Source organism: Pseudorca crassidens, chromosome 1, assembly GCF_039906515.1.
Source record: "Pseudorca crassidens isolate mPseCra1 chromosome 1, mPseCra1.hap1, whole genome shotgun sequence".
In the NCBI taxonomy this organism is placed as follows: domain Eukaryota; kingdom Metazoa; phylum Chordata; class Mammalia; order Artiodactyla; family Delphinidae; genus Pseudorca; species Pseudorca crassidens.
Window position 1 is genome coordinate 48,465,558 of NC_090296.1, and position 22,187 is coordinate 48,487,744.

The following is a 22,187-nucleotide window of genomic DNA, read 5'->3' on the forward strand; positions in this document are numbered from 1 at the left end:
ATTTACACAAGGAAAAATTGAAGGTAATGTGTAATCTGTAACAAGCAATCTTTATTAAGTATACAGGCAAAGTACAAAGATTTTAGTTTGAGAAGTTTAGATCTTAATATTCTCTCAGATTAAACAATAAAAATAATAATTATATACTTTGAAACGCAAAATGGACCTTGAAATTATCCATGCATCCAGGGGATTATAGTAGTTTAGGAAACAAAGTACCAAGAGGTTAGATGAGTTGCATAGCTGGCAAGTTTGTGGGAGAATTGGTCTGAAACCCAAGGCTTCTGATTCCCAGGTTTAGCAATCTCATTTCTGAGGTGAATCAGCACTGAAATATTACTTATTTCATGGAACTGTACTATATATTCTTACTCTAAACAGCATAATCTATCTTGAGTATTTGTGGACCCTATGAAACAGTACTAAAACATCTGACATCTTTAGTGGGCCAGTGACGGAGCAGCAAAAAAAGGTGTTTGGCAGCAATACTGCTGAAGGGGAATGACCAGATTACTCAATTCACTTCCTATGAACTAATCTAACTACTTGATCTTCTATAAAACTGCTAAGGCATCCTCAACTACAAAGCCCTTCTACCTTGGTAAGTGTACTGTGAAAAAAATATAGATCTTGCTACTCATGAAACTTACTTGTGTTTGTCAAGTTCAGTTGCACATCTGACTTTACATATAACCTATAAAGAGAGTACAGAAAGAAAGTTTTGAAACCACGTGTAATATAGTATTCTTAAATTTGTTTTGATTTTGTGTTTCAAAGTGATACAACAAATAATAATAGCAAGTAAAACTCAAAGGTTAACAGTTGAACTACGTTAGAGAAAACATAGGCAGATTTCCAAAGGTTTAATACAATAAATTAATAACTTTCTATGGTATAATCTTAAATTTCTACATTTTTAAACAGAATTAATTCAGTTTAAACATTTATTGAACTTATTTTTTACATTGGAGTATAGTTGATTAACAATGTTGTGTTAGTTTCAGGTGTACAGCAAAGTGATTCAGTTACACATTTACATGTATCTATTCTTTTTCAAATTCTTTTCCCATTTAGATAATTACAGAATATCAATCAGAGTTCCCTGTGCTATACAGTAGGTCCTTGTTGGTTACCCATTTTAAATATAGCAGTGTGTACATGTCAATCCCAAACTCCCTAACTATCACTCCCTGCTACCCTTCCCCTTGGTAACCATAAGTTCTTTCTCTAATTCTGTGAGTCTGTTTCTGTTTTGCAAATAAGCCAGACAATGGGAAGGATGGCTTGCCACCTATTCTAAACTTCATTATATCACTCATGTTTTGTCTTAAAATGGAACGACTTACTTAAATATGAATATGGGTGAGTGTTCTCCCAATATTATTTACCCCTAAGATGAAATAAAATAGTAAAAAGAAAGAAGGGAACAAGAAATGAACACAAAGATGAGATCATATTTAGGGAACTTACTTTCTTCATAAAGCCTTGCAAAAGGCAGGTCCTCAAATATTTGATGAATAAAGTTAATCAGGTAGGTTAAGTAGAATTTGAAATAAACATGGTAACTTCTGAAAACATACTGTGGAAGGTCTCAGTTCCTAACTGGTGAATATGGACTTTATTATTTAGATAATGGGAAGATATGGAGGGTTTTTATGTAAGCACTCCAAATCACAGAATTTCATTAATCTGGCATCAACGTAAGGCAACTGCAGAGAAACTTCAGACTAGAAGTAGAAAGACTAATTACAAGACTACTGAAATAGAGTATGAACTTTGAGCTGGGGGTGGGGGGGCCTGGAAAGAAAGAGGCAAGTACAGAACATTATAAAGGAAAACAGTGTAAGTACTCAATAACTTACTGATTCCATTCAAACAGTTACTGAGCACACACTATGAAGGGTACCATGGATTCATACATACAGTAACTGGTTCTGCCCTCAAGGAGCTCAGTATATGAAAGAAAGAGATAAACCAACTATTTTGAAACATTATGTCATCAATGCAAAAGATGCTACCACAACAGCTAAGAAGGGGGATAGACTAATTCAGTGCAGGAAATGGTGAGAGGTAAGGGGAAAGAGGAGAGACTGTGTAAAGGGTCAGGTAGGCAGGCCTTAGAGAAGTCACATTTGAGTCAAGTTATGAAGGATAAATGAGTGTTAGACAGGTAAAGGCTCAGGCAGAGATAGCAGCTAGTGCGTCTACTCATATCTATTGTATTTTGGTTAACAAGCTAGATGTGATAGATGATTTTAAAATACTACCCTCTTAATCTCAAATTGTACCACTTAAATCATCCTCAGATACATCTGTTTTGTTTGTCTTTACTACTATATAGCCTTTTAATTGGTCTCTCTGCTTCCATTCTTAACTCCATCTGTATCTTTAGAAGATAACTATTCATTTTGCTATTTTTCCTTTATTCTCGCCTCTCTACATGTTTTATTTTTACCTAAAAGTTGTACTCAAATATATATGATATAAAACTACAATTTAACCAGTTTTTAAGTGTACAGTTTCACTGCACTGAGTACATTCACATTGTTGTGCAACCATCACCACCAACCATCTCCAAAACTTTTTCATCCTCCCAAATTGAAACTCTGTATCCATCTAACAATAACTCCTTATTCCTCTCCCCTCCAGCCTCTGGCAACCACCATTCTGATTTCTGTCTCTATGAATTTGGCTACTCTAGGTACCTCATATAAGGGAAATTATACAATATTTGTCCTTTTGTGACTGGCTTTCTTCACTCAGCATAATGTCTTCAAGGTTCATCCATGACATCACACATGTAGATGTGTCAGAATTTCCTTCCTTTTAAGGCTGAATAATATTCCATTTTATGTATATATCAAATTTTGTTTAAACATTCATCCACTGATGTTCACCTGAGCAGCTTCTACCTTTTGGATACTGTGAATAATGCTGCTATAAACATGTCCTATACGTGAACATGTTCTATATATGATTTAAAAAATCATTTGAGAGTAAGTTGCATATGTGATGCCCCTTTACCTCTAAATATTTCAATGTATACTTCCTTAAAAAAGAAATTCTCTTATATAACCAGTATGATTTAAAAAACCATAAAATTGATACTGATAAAATACTATTATCTAATCTGCAGACCTTACTCAGATTTTGCCATTTGGTCCCCAAAATGCCATTTATGGGAGGGAAAAATCCAAGATGATACATTACACATAGATTTCATGTATACTTAATTCCTTAATTGTCATTTTCCCCCTTTGTCTTTCATGATATTCAGTTTTAAAGAGTCCAGACCAGTGATTTTGTAGAATGCTTCTCACTGGGTTTATCAGATATTTCCTCATGATTAGATTCAGAATTTGCGTTTTGGTAGGAATACCACAGAAATGATGGTGCTGCATTCTTCTCAGTGCATTATATCATGAGGTTCATGATGTTGATTTGTCCCATTACTGTGAGGTTAACTTTGATCATTGGTTAAGATGGTATCTACCAGGTTTCTCCATGGTTAAGTTACTGTTTTTCCCACTGTAATGAGTATCACGTGGAGAGGTATTCAGAGACTAGTAAATATCTTTTATTTGTCAAACTTCCATATACTAGTTTTAGCATCTATCAATCATTCTTGCCTGAATAAATTATTACTATGATGGAACACCTTCTTTTAAAAAAGTAAATCTGATCATACTACTCCAGGAAAAAGCCCATACTCCTTTGATACAGAAAAGGTCTTTTATCACCTAGTTCCACCTTCCCATCATTATATCCTTTTATCCCCATCTTCAATCTTATGGTCTGCTCATTCTGAATTATTTACAACTTTCAAATAAGGGGTTTAATTTCACATCTCCGTGCCTCTGTACACGCTTTTACTTTACCTGAAATATGATTTCATGGTCATAGAGCAAATTCCAACTCATCCTTCAATACCTTACTCTTTGTCATTTTTTATGTTGTCACCTTAAGTGCCTTAGGAAGAGGGAAACCACTCTGTATCCCTGCATTACAAATCATACTTTATGGCATTTGTTTACATTTTTATTCCCCTCTTAAGAGAGACCGTAACTTACTCATATGTATAGCCGAAGTGCCCAGCATGATACCTGGTTCACAGTAGGTTCAGAAAATGTTTGAATAAATGAGCAGTGAATTTAGGTCAAAGCAAGTACTTTGGCATGTTGTTGTGGCGTGGGTGAGTATGGGAAATACAGCACAAGCAGAAACTGAAGGGGGAAGCAGTCGTCCAATCACGGAGACCCTGTATAAAAATGTCAAAGGATTAGACCTTAACTCCCACAAACTCTGTAATATGATTTTATGCTCAAGTGATTTCTTAGGTGACAGTGTAGACAATGGATTAGAATGGCATAAAGAATTCCAGTTAAAAGACTGTTGCATTTGAGTGAGTCCATGCAATCTCATTCTCAGGTTTTGAATCTAAAGAACTGATAGAATGAAAGTCCCACTGACAACAATTTTAAAAAGCCAGGTCATAGAATTGATTCTTAGTTTTAAAATTTATTAGATATAGGCAGAAATAGAGATGGCAGATGAGTTTTGGAATATAAGAAGTAAATCACAATCACCTACAGAGGTGACAGCTGCAACTCAAAGTAGAATATATTTGGGGGAGCAAATGTAGAATGAGAAATCAACCTGTGATATGTTCACATTTATTAGTCAAAATGAAAAAGCCCAAAAAGTGAAGAAAAGAAAGATGACCAAAGGACACAGACTTAAGAATCAGACTAGTCACAGCAGTGGAGTACTTTAGAGGTGAAAGGAAGAAAGTTCAGCCATTGTTAAATTCTGCAAAAAGTCAAGAATAATTAAGAAACAACCATTTGATTGAGGTATCTTGAAGAGAATAGTTTTCAGCGGAATGACAGGAAAAAATGCAAGGAAGTAAGATGACAAAGGCAGTGAGCACAGATTATATGAGATATATTTGAAGATAGGAGATAAGAAAAGGAAAATTTGTATTGGAAATCATGTATTGGAATATTGCAGGTTTCTGCATGCCAGGTTTTCTACTATGCAAGGGGTTTGCACAGCAAACATCCTTGAAAATTAGAGATAGTGTCTACCTTAGGGTCAGAGGGAAGATCTGTCTCCTGATTGGTATAATATAGAGAACATTTCCCTCCCTGGAGATATTCCAGGGGAGTAAAGTCTTCCTCTCTCTCCTTGGTGAAGATTTGCTTACATTCCAGAGTAAAGATAAGGTCTGTCTGTCTTCCTCATTTTGGGGTTTCTCTCCTGTAACACACCTTGCTGCATACACAGGTAACATCTGGCTCTCATTGTGTTGCCTTACAGGAATTGGGCTTGGGCGCTTGATTCAAAATATTGCTTTGGTTGCTTTTTGTTTTTTTGCCATGAGTAATAAATGGTATTTTTCTCTGACCCATGGGTCTTCTGTTTTCTGTTGGTGTATGTATTATAAAACTGTGGCAGGCTAACCTGTCAGCTTTCAAGTAGGGTAAAATCTCAGATTTTCACAGTTTCTGATTTAATAATCTGCTGATCAAAAATGAACTAGAGGGGGTGAAATGGTAAATGGAGGAGAGTGGGAGTGAGGAAAGGAGAGTTCAATTGCTAAAGAAGGCTCTAGGTGAGGCAGGTCAGCCCTGAAAAGTAAAACACATACTATTGAGTCAAGAGGGTAGAAAAGACAGTAGAAGAAAAATTTGGAGGTCTGCACAGAAAATTTAAAATAATCTACAAACCTCTCTTTGCTAGAATAAGAAGTGGGGATGTAGCATAGACAAAACATTTTGATGTAGAGAAGATGGATGAGAGAATTTGGCAGATGGATTCTATTCTTTTCTAGTAAAGTAGGAGGCAAGGTCATATCCTGAGAAGGGATGTTAGATTTAAGCCCTTGGAATATGGAAAACATTTGGAACACATGAATAGAAGGGCTATAAAAGATTATATTGAGAAGCAGAGAGGTCCAGTTAAAGTCAGGCAGTTGACAGTATATGTGGTCAATAAGGGTTCCTAAGTTGAAAATTGAAACACTCTAACAGAAAAAAAGATACCATTATAAAAAGTTCAAATAACTACATTGCATTTTTCAAGCAAAAATTTAGAACTATTTAGACACGTGGAACTATTGTAGAGAAAGAAAAAGTGGGTGAGTGAACCACATTGGCACAGCAAAGTCAAGGGATGAGGAATACTAGACTGACCATAGGTTCTAAATGCAAATGACATCAAAAAGAAGCTAACGGAGTGGGGAAACAAAAGGGGTAAAGTGAGTAAAGGTTAGGATGAGGGTAAAAAACATATAAAGGGATGAATTCCGTATGTATAAGGGGAAAGAGAAGAAACTGGTTGGAAAGAATTGCTTCATTTTCAAGAGTTGATCCAAGGTGTGGTCATGCTGTTGAGTAGCTCAAATAGAAATGGAGGGTTTTAGAGCTCTGAGAAGCCACTGAATTGAGAGACATTGGATGCACTATCAATATGGGCTTTGAAGGACATCTATAGATGTTCAAGAGACAGGGCCAGAAGAAAGAAAGTGATGATTCACCCAGGAAAGTGGAAGTTATTATTATAGCCAGTGATGACCTAATCAGATGGCATGGGTTTAAGACAGATGATGATGGTATAACATCAGAAGGTGTACTGGGAAACATAAAACAGGCTGACTGTTCTTCCCACAAATTGAGATGGGGTGTTTACGAAGGGTTGTCTGGAAAAAGCTAGAGTTCAGTGAAGGCATTTAAAAGGTTCAAATGAAGAAGAGAATGGGGACAGGGTAGAAAGTGTAATCTAAAAGGTCATGGGATGGGATAAATAATGAGTGTGAGAGGGAGTTGAGCTGAACAAAGAAAGAATTAAAGGTCAGCAGTGGTCCCAGATTTGCAGAATGTTACAATGCATCATATAAACACAACCAGGTGCTTCAATCACATTGAGATTATAATAAGATTAAAAACGATGACCTGATATTAGTAGATTCCAAGTATTTTGTAGAATATAGCTAACAGGACATGATGCTAGGTAAACAAAATTCATATAAAAAATGTCAAGCAATTATCATTTGTTAAGATGTTAAGACAGTGAATGATAGTTCATGAAGCACAGTAAACATGTACTTTATGTAGATTTCCAGAAGTTTAGAATGGTAAATAGCATACATGTAAATGATTTGCTGATGCCAATTTATGTCAGAGGGGCCATATATTTCCAGGTCTTTCTTAGTATCAGGAAAACTGAATAAATGGGTCATTTTATTTTACTTTTTAATTAAACACTTAAAAAAAATTAAAGTATATTTGATTATATTAGTTTCAGGTGTACAACATAGTGATTCAAAAATTTTTCACAAATTATACTCCATTTAAAGTTATTATAAAATATTGACCATATTCCCTGTGTTGTATAATATATCCTTGCAATTTATGTACTGTGTACATAGTAGTCTGTACTTCTTAATACCCCTATCTTAATACCCCCTCTTCCCTCTCTCCCTGGTAACCACTAGTTTGTTCTCTATATCCGTGAGTCTGTTTCTGTTTTGTTATATTCATTCGTTTATTTTTTAGATTCCACATACAAACGATAACATATGGTATTTGTCTTTCTCTGTCTGACTTATTTTACTGAGCATAATACCCTCCAATACATCCATGTTGTTGCAAATGGTAAAATTTCATCCTATTTTTATGGCTGAGTAGTACTCCACTGTATGTGTATACCACATCTTCTTTATCCATTTATCTGTTGATGGACACTTAGGTTGTTTCCATATTTTGGCTATTGTAAATGATGCTGCTATGAACATTGGGGTGCATGTATCTTTTTGAATTAGTGTTTTCACTTTTTTCAGATATAAACCCAAGAGTGGAATTGCTTGATCATATGGTAGCTTTATCTTTAGTTTTTGAGGAAACTCCATACTGTTTTCCATAGTGGCTGCACCAATTTACACTCCCACAAACAGTGTATGAGGGTTCCCTTTTCTCCACATCTTCACCAACATTTGTGGTCTTTTTGATGATAGCCATTCTGACAGGTGTGAGGTGATATTTCAATGTGGTTTTGATTTGCATTTCTCTGATGATTAGTGTCTGTTGGCCATCTATATGTTTTCTATGGAAAAATCTGATTAGGTCTTCTGCCCATATTTTAATCAGATTGTTTGTTTTTATTGATGTTGAGTTGAATGAGCTGTTTCTATGTTTTGGATATTAATCCCTTATTGGTCATATCTGCAAATATTTTCTCCCATTCAGTAGGTTGTCTTTGTTTTGTTGATGGTTTCCTTTGCTATACAAAAGGTTTTATGTTTGATTGGGTCCCATTTGTTTATTTTTGTGTTTGCTTTCTTTGCCTTAGATCCAAAAAATATTGCTATGATTCAGGTTAAAGAGTGTTCTGCCTACGTTTTCTTCTAGGAGTTTTATGGCTTCTGGTCTTTAATCCATTTTGAGTTTATTTGTGTATATGGTGTGAGAATATGTTCTAATTTCATTCTTTTACATGTAGCTGTTCATTTTTCCCACACCACTTATTGAAGAGACTTGTCTTTTCCCCATTGTATATTCTCGCCTCTTTTGTCCTAGATTAATTGACCATAAGTGCATGGGTTTACTTCTGGGCTCTTTATTCTGTTCCATTCATCTATAAGTCTGTTTTTGTGCCAGGATAGACTGTTTTGATGACTTAACTTTGTAGTATAGTCTGAAGTCAGGAGCATATCTCCAGCTCTGTTCTTCTTTCTCAAGATTACTTTGGCTATTTGGGGTCTTTTGCATTTCCACACAAATTTTAGAATTTAAATGGGCTATTTTAGAAGGATATTATTATTTATTCTAAAATTATGAACAATTATATGGGTTGATGGATATCAAATGTTTTTCATCATATAACCTACTTTTTTCCCTACCTACAAACTAGTAGTCCCTAATTTAGAAAATATCAGTTTATAATTTTTGAATTAATGAAGATTTAAAACACTCATCACTAGCAAACATTTTAAAATATTTAACCTATTTATGAATGATCTGAAATGATTTTGTTATTTTGTAATTCAAACTCTCATTTTTGTCTCCCTATTTAGTTCTTCAAGTAGAGGGAAGAAAGATGAGAGTATGATAAATATATTTTATTTGTGAATGTTATCTAATATAAGTTTAGTTAATACAGGTATCCCAAGATTTGAGGAAGAGTCACCATGGAGCTATATATCATTTACTGTCTCTCATGGCATTCAGAACCATGCTGCTTGGAGATAGTAGATACTGAAATACCTATAGAATGGGTGCTTTTCTATACAATTTCTTTTTTTTAATTTTTTTTTTTTGTGGTACGTGGGCCTCTCACTATTGTGGCCTCTCCCATTGCAGAGCACAGGCTCCGGACGTGCAGGCTCAGTGGCCATGGGTCACGGGCCCAGCTGCTCCACAGCATGTGGGATCCCCCCCGACTGGGGCATGAACCCGCAACCCCTGCATTGGCAGGCAGACTCCCAACCACTGTGCCACCAGGGAAGCCCCTACAATTTCGTTTTGTCAAGTCAATTTTCCCGTGTTTGTTGATTTGAAATAGAAACTTTATTGGAGAACATATCTATATAAACATTGGAATTGATGCAAAAATAAATTGGGGTGAACAAAGTCTCTTCCCCATTCTGAATAGATAGGCATATATTTCCAACTATGTAGATTTCTTTCACAGAAGCAGTTTCCTTAGATTCCATCTCAATTTAAGTTCCTATGGAGAGTAGTGCACCATTCCCAAGCTTGCCCTTGCTAGTGCTGCATATTAAAAAAAAATGAAGCTTTTGGGCTTCCCTGGTGGCGCAGTGGTTGAGAGTCCACCTGCCGATGCAGGGGACACGGGTTCGTGCCCCGGTCTGGGAAGATCCCACATGCTGTGGAGCAGCTGTGCCCGTGAGCCATGGCCGCTGAGCCTGCGCGTCCGGAGTCTGTTGCTCCGCAACGGGAGAGGCCACAGCAGTGAGAGGCCCGCATACTGCAAAAAAAAAAAAAAAAAAAAAAAAAGAAGCTTTTATATGCCTTAGCTATAAGGTGAGTAGCCAGACTTTTCTCAGATGTTCTCTTTCAATGCCTATCCTATATTTCATTTTTTAAAAACTCCTTTTTAAAAATCTTCTAAATATTTTTTCTTTACAGCAGCCTCTTCTTTCTAGGATACAGAGGATACAATCTCTTTCTGTCACTCTCTTAGGATACTAACATCTTTTTTTAAATTTAAAGTTTCTTTTCTTTGCTTAGTCTGTTTTCTCTCAAGTTGCTTAAAAATGATTTTATACAATTAAAGTGGGGTGTTTTGATTTACAATTTAATAAAATTCCATGTTAATACTGAAGATAAATGTCTAATTGTTCTCACCTGAAACTCCACTAAAACAATAGCAAAGGGATTTTCTTAAAAGAGATAAACCCATAAATGTGAGTAGAATGGGAAAGGATACAATAACAAAGTGTTGGAAGCTAGAAAGCAGATGGATATGTGTGCAGAAAAGAGTTAATATAGTATGCCTGAGACTGCTATCCTTAGAAAAGCCTGCTTGTAAGGCTGGTACTTGGCTGGCATTTGGGAACTTGGATTTTTGGGAAGATTCTCACCATTCCCTAAATGATAAATGTATTTCATTGTGCCTAAGCTTTTTGTGCAAACAATATGGTTTATACACAACACCTGCTTTCCTTATGGAAGTCTGGAATTTTGGTGTTGGGCAAAGAGTGCTTACATGACTAAGCCCCAATAAAAAACTTTGGCACTGAATTTCTAATGAGCTTCCTTGGTAAGTAACATTTCACATGTTGTCACAACTCATTATGGAAGAAATGTGGCCCTACTGGGAGAGGACTCTTGGAAGCTTGTTCCTGGTTTCCTCTGGACCTTACTCCATGTGTCGTTTCCCTTTGCTGATTTTACCCTATCCGTGAACTGTAACAAACTGTAACCATGAGTATAACAACTCTAAGTCCTTCTAGCAAGTCACTGAGGCTGAGTGTGGTCTTAGGGATCATCAACAAAATGTGATGAATCCCAAGCCAGTAGTGAGGAGGACTGAGAACCAAGCTGATAAATATTTCAGAACCTTCAAAAGGTTCAGGAACCAAGAGAACCAAGTACCACTGGAACTGAGAGGTGGAAGTGGCTAAAACAGGGGTAGATAAAAGCTGTTTAAGAGCAGTTAGATCCCTAAATCTCTTTCCCTAGCCCATGCCCTGAAATGCCACTTATTCATTCTGCCAGATATCTGGGTGTTTATTCTCTGAAGAGGCTATTCTGGCCTGGAGTAAGAGTTAGATGGCAGGCACAGTTGATAGTTTGGCACCATTCCAAAAAAACAGGGAGCTTAGTAATGAACACCAAGTAAAGGGATTCCCCCATGCCCAAACCCTCTTCCCTGACTAGGTTCTCAAAGTGTTGTAAACTATACCTTTATTCTCTGAAGGATTAGAATACTTTTCCCCCAGAGAAATCTGAGTGGCCCAAGAGGAAAGACCTAAGTATACCATCATCATAGGTTCCCTAACAAATCGTCCAGCCAGATCACCTAGTGTGTACATGCCTCACCCACATGCTTAGAGCTTCCACTCTTAATTATGAACAGACAGCCAAGGATAACCAGATAGCTCAAAAGTTTTCAATGAAAGATAGAGATCACAACAGACTAATAGAAAAAAGAAAATTATAAAGAAAAAACTAAACAATGTTATTATTAATAGAATCAGAGAGATAAAATATTGCGTTCATGAAACAAAAACAAGATGCTGTTAATAAAAAAAAATTCAGAGGAAAAAAAAGAGCTTATAGAAATTAAACAAGCTAGTAGAAATTAAAATGTCAAGAGAGGGGCTAGAAGTTGGGAGAATCTCCCTAAAAAAAGTAGAGACAAAAGACAGATGAAAAATAGGAGAGAAGAGGTAAGAAAAAGATCTGTTTGGATGTCCAACATCCAAATGTTAGGAGTTCCAGAAGGAGAGAACAGAAACAAAGGAGGGGAGAAAATCAATGAAAAATTCAAGAATGTTTCCCCAAACTAAAGGATACATGTGACTAAATTAAAAGGGCATGTTCAATGCCCAGCAAAATGGATAGAAAACAGATCCATGTGAAGAGACATCATTTCAGAACACTAGGGTCAAAGAAAAATCTAATAGTTTTCAGTAAAGAAAAAAACAATTCACATAGAAATGATCAAGAATCAGAATGGCTTTCAAGCTTCAATAACAACACCGGAAGTGGAGCAACACCTTAAAAATCCTCAGGGAAAATTATCTCCAACCTAGAATTCTATAAACTATCAATTAAATATGACAGTAGAGCAAAAAATATTTGACATGAAAAGCCTCCAGAAATTGCTCACCAAGCACCCTTCCTCAAGAAGGCTCTAGAGGATTACTTCACTGAAAAGTATGCAGCAAAGGATTAATTCAGCAGGCCTGAGTTGTCTAAACCCTGCACATTCCACAGAAAGATCTGGCTCTTGCCTAGCTCTTGGAAGATATTTCTGAATCCTTGGAATATCTTGCCTGATAAGAATATCTTTGTTTACCTGGGGCCTTGGGCCATACCAAATAATTTATGCTAACAATGTGATTTATGGTGGCCATGTGACCACCATAATAATTTATGCTAACATGTGATTAATGTGACCCAGGCCATTTGGTATCATTTTGACCTTTGAAGAGGTTGGAGACTGAGTAATTAAAGTCTGCCAGGGAGATGCTCCATGCCTATCTGGCTGATCCCCAATAAAAAACCTGGACAGCATGTCTTAGGTAAGCTCTCCTGGTTGGCAATACTTCATAGGTGTTGTCACATATTGTTGCTAGGAGAATAAGCACTGTCCGTAACACTCTGCTGGGATAGGACAACTGGAAACTTGTCCCAGCTTCTCCTGGACTAAGAGAAACCTTAGAGATTTAATTCAATAACTTAATTTTATAAATAAAGCTGCACTTTAGAGATTAAGTGGATTGTCTAGGAATACACAGGAAATTGAAAGGATTAAAACCCAGGTGTCCTGACTCCTAATTCAAGGCTTATAGGGATCCTGGTTTTCTTTGATACATTTGTACATTTAGATCTTTGATGGTACATAGTTCAAGTTAATTCCTTCATTTTTAGGGTGACAAATACTGCTTTATTAATAGTAGTGTCATATATATGTCACTGCAACTATTTGTTAGCTGCTCAAGATCTGAAGAATTAACATGCCCAAGAAAAATATATTCAGAAACCAAATGATCAGTTTAGTAAAATATAATGATCTAGAAGCAGTTTAACACCTTCATTTTGTGTTATTTTTCAGACTATCAAGTACTTTTACCATACCCTTTACTTAACTAGAAGTGTATATATATATTTTTTTTTTTTTTTTCTTTTTTTGCGGTATGTGGGCCCCTCACTGTTGTGGCCTCTCCCGTTGCGGAGCACAGGCTCTGGAAGTGCAGGCTCAGTGGCCATGGCTCACAGGCCTAGCCGCTCCGCGGCACGTGGGATCCTCCCCGACCGGGGCACAAACCCGTGTCCCCTGCATCAGCAGGCAGACTGTCAACCACTGCTCCACCAGGGAAGCCCTTAGAAGTACATTTTTTAAAAAGCATAAATAACTATTTTTTCAGGAATGAAGTATTAATTTTATAAGGAGGAAAATTTGTGAGTCTTCATTATTGAAAATCACCCTGAAATATAACACATTACTATGGATTGCTCATTAGTTTACTATGCACAGCTCTGAAGAAAATTTAACATATATTAAGGAATATAAAGGATTTATTTCTGAACTAAGAGTCTCATACATTATGGATTTAGAATTGTTAGGAAATTAATCTAAATTGTATTTGGGCTGAAACTGTGCTATCCTTTAAAAAGTTTTTCCAACACAAAATCCCCCATTGTATATTACTGATTTTCATAAAACCTTTCATGCTTTTCAAACTAGGAAGATAACAGAATTGCTTTTTGTAAAGATAAAGACAGAGAGCCAGAGTCATTGGAGAATATCGTTCTGACAGATAATGGTGGGGAAAAAAAGGGCAGAATGTATCAGAAGAAGTAATAGAATATCCCAAGGGAGAAAAAGGCAGAAGGAACACTGCTTGCTTTCTTTCCATCTAGATTTCTTAAGAACAATAACAGTTTGAACATAATCAGTGATGATGATCATTCACATTAGCTTAAAACCTGCTAATTCCACGGTATGACAGAAAAGTTCCCTAGAGTACACAGTATCACCTCAAACCAGCCTAGGTGGCTTCATCAGCAACTGGACAAAGTCCTACACAATAGCTGAGGAAAGAGCACAAAAGTTGAAGAAAATATTACTTAAGCATTTTTATACTGAGATATTAAAGCTGAAAAAAATTGTAGCATGTGATCAACATGCTAATGAAAAATGGCAGCTGTAATTGAATTTTTGTTAAAAGTTAGAACATATTTGAAATATACAGCTACACCTTATTTCAGAAAGCAGATGATTCTAAATATTTAAATATTTATGTCCTAAACAAACTAAACTTTGGTTTTTACATGATATGTGTAATTTAAAAATTGGCATTCATATCTCAGAGGTAGCATTCACAGACACTGTATTAGATTTCAGAACTAGGTCATAAAGTAAGAAGAGATTTTTTAAAGAAACCCTCAAATTCTAGAAGCTTTATCAGTGTCAGACTATGAGAACTACAGGTGTCTTAGATATCACTGAGACTAACCACTTTACAAATTAAACAACTGGCCCAGAAAAGTAGTGATTTGACAAATATCAATTAGCCAAGTAGAATAGGATTTGGACCAGAACTCATATTCTCAGAATTCTAGTTCAGGACTATTGATGAAATTAAACTACTTAAACAGACCCCTCAACAAAGTTAAAATAAAAAGATAACAAGGACACTTAATTTATAGAAGTTTGTCTTTAGTTAAAACAAGTTAGATGCAAAGTTCTACTTCGCTAAGTTAGAGATTCTGATTTTATTTGTGTGGAGGAAACATTTCTTTTAAACTCCTTTACTTTACCATGAATTTGCTCAACCATCCAAGTCATTAAGTATTGATCACACATATTAGGTGCTGAAGAGCATGCAAAATTTCCTTCAAAACAAATGTACAATAATGGCTGACCTAAAGCAATGTATATAGTATAGTAGAGCGAGGCAGACATTGATGGTATATCACAAGGGGATGTATAGTACTTTCTTTATATTTGGTCAAACTTAGAACAACATAAACTTCCCATAAATTAAGGTGTAAATTACTCAGAGTTCATTTTAATGGGTATTAAATGTAATTTAGCTTTGTTATACGGACATTATAAAGAAAATATGGCGTTGATTTGTTTTATTCCTCTAAGGAAGATAATACAGAAAAAACAAAAGGGGGAGGAGAAGGAAATACAGATTAGTAGCCTATGGGTTGGATCTGATTCACAAAATGTTTTGTTTGGCTTAACCAGTGTTAGCCTATGGTATTTTTTTTAAACAATACTTCAATTCCATTATTTAAAAAGTAGATTTCCTATTAAAAAATCCAAATTTCTTTCTCTTGAAAAATCAGATGATTTGTCAATGTCATCTCACAGCTGAAACTGAATTAATGTAGTGCCCTCTTTAGATATATGCTCTCTAATACACCATAGTCACTACCATTCCCTATTATCTCTCAGAGGGTAATATCCAGGGCCCTCTAGGCCTTTGAGTTTGGGACCCCTGTTTTAAAGGAAGCTCTTTTTGAGTAAGACCCAGAGGATATAGACACAGCAATTAGGACGCTAACTGCCATAGACTAGGCAATAGATAGATGGTAGTATGCACCAGGCATTGTGGATGGGAAGAAGTGAATGGACTTAAGAGATGTTAGGAGGTAACAGACAGGATTTGGTAATGGGGTGAAAGTGAGGTATGAGAGAGAACGCAGCAGCAATGACTCATAGGTTTCTGAACTACGTAAATACATGGATAGCAGTGCCAGTCACTGAAATGGGGAAGAAAAGAGGAAGGTGAGGTTTTGGGGAAAATAGGGGTAGCGTGGGGAGAGAGGAGGAAAGATCCTGAGCTCAGTTGAATATGCTGGATATGGATGTGCTGAATCTGAGGGCTTCAGATATCCTTGAAGAGATGTCAAATAGGTGTACAATATAGAAAGCGAGAGCTCAGAGTCTGTGTTAGGATCATAGATATGTGTACGTGAGTCATCTGCTTTTAAGTGGTATGATACCAAGAATGTGGATGTAATCACTTGGCAAGAGCAAGGGACCTAGGCTTAGGTCTTGAGAATCTTCAACCTCTGAGGGCAAGGCAGAGGCAGATGAGCGTGAAGAGAAGCAAGCAAGGTAGTTTTAAAAAAAAAAAAAATCCAGGACAGTGTGCTAGCCAGTGGAAGTGTTATAGAGAAAATTATGGAGTCAATTGCTGCTGAGAGATGAACCTGGGTGAGGACTGAAAAGTGCCTAATGAACTTGTTGATAGGAAGGTCACTGTGAGCCTTAGGCAACAGCTCTTTTGGTAGAGTGATGGGGCAAAGCAGATTAGAGTGGCTGGGGAAGTGAGAAGATGGTGAGTACGTATATGGTCACCCCTGAAGAAATTTGACCATGAAAAAAAAGTATGAGGTAGCTCTTGGTTTTGTTAAGCCTCTTCATTATTATGTTTTCTATTTTATTAATCTCTACATTAATTTCCTTCTGCTTATTTCCTTTGGGTTTATCTTTTTTTTTTAACATAAAATTGGATGCTTACTTAACTTGCTAAATTTCAGGCTCTTCTTTTCTAATGTAAACATTTGAAGTTCCAGATTTACTTCTGTGTGCCAGTTTAGCTGCTTCATATAAAGTTCTGATATATAGTATTTTTATTATCATATTCTAAGTATTTTCTAAATTTCATTGTGATTACATCCTTTACCCATGTGTTCATAAGTGTTTAAAATTTTTCTAAATAAACTTTCACACTTTATTTCTGTTACTGAATTCAAAGAGTTATTTGGGGGTGAGAGAACATAGTCTAAGAAATCCTAATTTTTTGAAATTTAATATTAATAGCTAACAATCATCACCATTTGGCAGGTACCACTCTAAAGATTTTATATGAATTATATACTTTACTCCTCACAATGATTCTATGAGGTAAGTACTATTATTATTCTCATTTTTATAAATGAGGAAATAGGCATAGAGAGGTTATGTCATTTACCCACATAACTTTATGAAGTTACACAGAGCTGCTAAGTGACGGGGCTACACTTTTTACATTCTTCCTCACTTTAGGTCTTATTCTCAGATTATATTTCAAACCTCTGCACTGTTTTTGTTTTTGCAGGGGGAATCAATTTCATTGAGGTATAATATATGTATGTGGGTGCACAATTTGATGAGTCTTGTCATACTTTTGCAACCTGTGAAACCACCATTGCAATCAAATACAGAATCTTTCCACACGCACTAAATTTCATCCTGCCCCAGGCCCCAAGCAATAGGTAATCCACTTTTTGTGACTATAGGTTAGTCTGCAGTTTCTAAAATTTACTATAAATGTAATGCCATAGTGTGAGCTCATTTTTGTCTGGCTTCTTTCATTCTACATACTGATTTTTTAGATACATCCATGTTGTTGTTTTTATCACTAGCACGTTCCTTTCTTACTGCAAAGTATACTCCTTTGTATGGATATACCATATTTTGTTTATCCCTTTGCTTTTTATGGATATTTGGGTTAATTTCAGTTTTGGGCCATTGTGAATAAAGCTACTACGAACATTCACATTCAAGTTTTTGTATGGGCATATGCTTTTGTTTCTCTTGGGCCTCTAGGACTTCAACAGCTGTTTTATGGCGTTTCACTTTTCAAAAACTGTCCAACTGCTTTCCAAAGTGGTTGTAAAACTATATTCCTATCATCAGGGTATATTTTCTTATTAATACACATCTTTGGCAATAGTTGGTATAATCATCTTAATTTTAGTCTTTCTAGTCAATATTTAATGGTATCTCATTGTTGTAATTTTCATTTTCCTGATGACTAACGATCATGAGCATCTTTTCATGTGCTTCTTGGCCACGCATACATCTTCTTTTGTGAAGTGTCTGTTAAAATATTTTGCCCATATTTATTGGATTTTCTTACTGTTGAGTTGTAAGAGTTCTTCATTTATTCTGGATACAAGTACTTTGCCAGATACATGTGCTGCAAATCATTATCCGTTTTGCAAAAAACAAGCTTTTATTTTGATAAAGTCTTGTCAATTTGGGTTCATGCTTTTTGTTTCCTAAGAAATGTTTGGCTCCTACAAAGTAATGAAGATTTTCTTCTACGAGTTTTAGCTTTTACATTTAGGTCTATGATCCATAGCAAGTAGATTTCTAAGTATGGTGTGACGTAAGAATCAGTATTCATTGTTCCCCATATGGATACCCAATTATTTCAGAACCATTTATTGAAAAAAATGTTTGTTTCCTCACTCAATTACCTGAGCACCTTTGTAAAAAGTCTATTGACTATATATGTGTGGGTCTAATTCTGCATTCTCATTTCTTCTCCATTGATCTATATGTCTATCTTTTCCCTAGTATTACAATGTCTCAATTACTATAGCTTTACAGGAAGTCTTGAAATCAGGTAGTGTGATCATCCAACTTTGGTTTTCTTTTTCAAAATTGTTTCCGCTATTCTAAATGCTCTGTATTTCTACATACATTTAAAAATAATCTTGGCAACTGCTACCAAAAAATCCTGCTAATATTTTAATTGGGATTGCATTGAATATATATATCAATTTAGGGGAGAAGTGATATCTTAAAAATAATGGTTCTTCCAGGGTATTTTTTGCCATTTACTTAGGCCTTCTTTAATTTCTCTCAGTAGTTTTGTAGTTTTCATTGTAAAGATCTTGCACATATATTATTTATTCATAAATATTTTAATTTGGGGTGGGGCACTATCGTAGATGGAATTGTTTTTATATTTCTTTTTTCAATTGTTTTCTGCTAGTATATGAAATAGTTTTATCCTGCAAACTTCTTAAATTCACTTATTAGCTCTAGTTGATTTTTGTAGGTTCATTAAAATTTTTTCCTCAATCATGTCACCTACAAATAAAGACAATTTTACTTCTTTCTTTCTAATGTTTGTCTTTTTTTCCTTACCTTGTTGCAATGGCTGAACCTCCAGCACAATGGCTAGGACAAGAAGTGAAGTACCTGCCTCTTGCATAGGGAGTAATCTTTCAGTCTTTCATCATTATTATGTTGGCTACAGGTATTTTTGTAGATGCTCTTTAGTAGATTGAGGAATTTCTGTTCTTAGTTTGCTAAAAGTTGATTTTTTAAAAAAATCATGAATGGTTGTTGAATTTTGTCAAATTCTTTTCCTGTATCTATTGAGATGGTATGATTTTCTCCCCTACACTGCAAATATGGTTTATTACATTGATCTTTGAATGTTAAACCAATGTTGTATTCTTGGGATAAAACATATTTTGTCATGATATGTTATCCTTTATCTATATATTTGGATTTGATTTGTCAAGGATTTTTGAATCTATGTTCATGAGAGATATTTGCAATTATTTTTTTAAAAAAATTATTGTAGTTGATTTACAATGTTGTGTTAATTTCTGCTGTATAGCAAAGTGATTCAGTTATACATATATTCTTTTTCATATTCTTTTCCATTATGGTTTATGACAGGATATTGAATATAGTTCCCTGAAATTATTTTTATAATTATTTTTTTCTGATTTTTGTATCAGTTAGTCCTCACAATAACCCTATGGAGTATGTATTATTATTATCCATTTTTGGAAATGGGACATAGGCAGAGCCAGTAAGTGGTTGAGATGTACTCTCAGTCACTGTGTCTCACTGCCTCTAATTTGTTAAGTGTTGCTTTCATGCTCTAGTATGTTGTCAATTTCTAAAAGTGTTCCATGAAATAAAAAGAAATTATACTCAATGACTGGCATTTTTTGTTATTTCCTTGCATATTTTTTATATTCTTTATATTTTCTAAGAGCAGAAGTAAAACTAGAAAATTAAACAACACATTCTTGAAGAACCATTGGGTCAAGGAAGAAAGCAGAAGGGAAATCAGAAAATATCTCAAGACATTAAAAAAAATGATGTTAGTTGTAGCTTTTTTTTGTTACATTGAAGTATTTTTTTTCTATTCTTTGTTGAGTTTTTATCATGAAAGGGTGTTAAATTTTGTCAAATGCCTTTTCTGCATCTATTGTAAAGATGTGACTTATCTTTTGTTCTGTTAATGTGGTATATTACATTAATTGATTTTCTTGAACCATCCATATATCTCAGAGGTAATTCCCACTTGGTCATGGTGTATAACACTTTTAATGTGCTGTTGGATTCAGTTTGATAGTATTTTGTTGAGGACTTTTGCATCTATATTCATCAGGAATACTGGCCTGTAGTTTTCTTTTCAGGTGGTATCTTTGGCTTTAGTATCAAGGTGATGCTGGCCTCATTGAACTAGTTAGGAAGTCTTCTCTCCTCTTCAATTTTTTTGGAAATGTTTGAGAATAACTGATATTAACTCTTTAAATATTTGGTAGAATTCTCCAGTGAAGCCATCTGGGTCTGGACGTTTCTTTACTGGGAGCTTTTTGATTATTGATTCAATCTCCATACTAGTTAAAGGTCTGTTCATACTTTCTGTTTCTTCATGATTCAGTCTTGGTAGGTTGTATGTTTATGGGAATTTATCGATTTCTTCTCAGTTATTCAGCTTGTTGGTATATAACTACTTATAGTAGTCTCTTATGACCCTTTTTATTTCTGTGGCATCAGTTGTAATGTCTCTTCTTTCATTTCTGCTTTTACTTATTTTGTCTTTTTTTCTTAATTGTCTAGCTAAGAGTTTGTCAATTTTATTTAGCTTTTCAAAAAACTTAGTTTCATCAATTTTTAAAATTGTTTTTTAATTCTCTATTTTGTTTATTTCTGCTCTGATCTTTGTTATCTCCTTCCTTCTGCTAATTCTGGGCTTAGTTTGTTCTTTTTTTCAGCTCCTTGAGGTGTAAAGTTAGGCTGTTCATCTGAGATCTTTCTTCTTTTCAAATGTAGGTGCTTATGGAAATCTCTCTTAGTACTGCTTTTGCTGCAACCCATAATTTGGGGAATGTTGTGTTTTCTTTTGTCAAGACATATTTTCTAATTTCCTTTTTGATTTCTTTGACCCAATGGTTGTTCAACAGTGTGTTAATTTTCACATAGTTGTAAATTTTCCAGTTTTACTTCTGCTATTGAGTTTTAGTTTCATTTCACTGTAGTCGGAAAAGATACTTTGTATGATCTTAATCTTATTAAATGCGCTAAGACTTATTTTGTGACCTAACATGCAATCTACCCTGGAGCAAGATCTATGTGTGCTTGAGAAGAATGTGTATTTTGCTGCTGTTGTGTGAAATGTTCTACATATGTCTGTCAGTGCCATTTGGTCCATAATGTTGCTCAAGCGCTTGGTTTCTTTATTGATCTTCTGTCTGGATGTTCTATCCGTTATTGAAAGTGGGGCATTGAAGTCTCTTACTGTTATGGTGTTACTGTCTTATTTCTCCCTTCCGTTCTGTCAATATTTGTTTTATATGTTTAGGTACTCTGATATTGGATGCATATTTATAATTGTTATATCTACCTGGAGGATTGACCCTTTCATAATATAATAATATAATGTCCTTCTTTGCCTCTTATGACAGTTTTTGACTTAAAGTCTGTTTTGTCTAACTAAAGCAACCCCTGCATTCTTTTGGTTACTATTTGCATAGTATCTTTTTCCATCCTTTTATTTTCAGTCTACGTGTACCTTTAAATCGAAAGTGAGTTTCTTGTAGACAGCATACAGTTTGGTCTTTTATATTTTTAGTCCATTCAGCAACTCTTATGTCCTTTGATTGGGGAGTTTAATCAATTTACATTTAAAGTACTTACTGGAAAGAAACTATTTATATTGCTATTTTGTTGATGTTTTTCTATTAGCTTTGTAGTTCTTTGGTCTGTTATTTCCTCTCTTGCTGTCTTCCTGTTTTGTTAATTTTTTTTCATATTGATATACTTTGATTATTTTCCATTTTAATTTTGTGTAACTTCTATAGTGTGTGTGTGGTGTATGTCCGTGTGTGTGGTTACCTTAAGGCTTACAAAAAATATCTTATGAAACAGTCTATTTAAAGCTGATAAATTCA

General features: G+C 35.1%; 1 protein-coding gene across 1 annotated transcript in view; it reads right to left on the minus strand.

The window, feature by feature from the left end:
- Positions 1-22,187, minus strand: part of GPR137C (G protein-coupled receptor 137C) — a 55,327-nt gene that overhangs the window by 23,863 nt on the left and 9,277 nt on the right. The window contains exon 2 of the mRNA XM_067735663.1: positions 651-694. Within this exon, the coding sequence (XP_067591764.1) occupies positions 651-694 (44 nt within the window). The remainder of the gene's footprint in view (positions 1-650; positions 695-22,187) is intronic.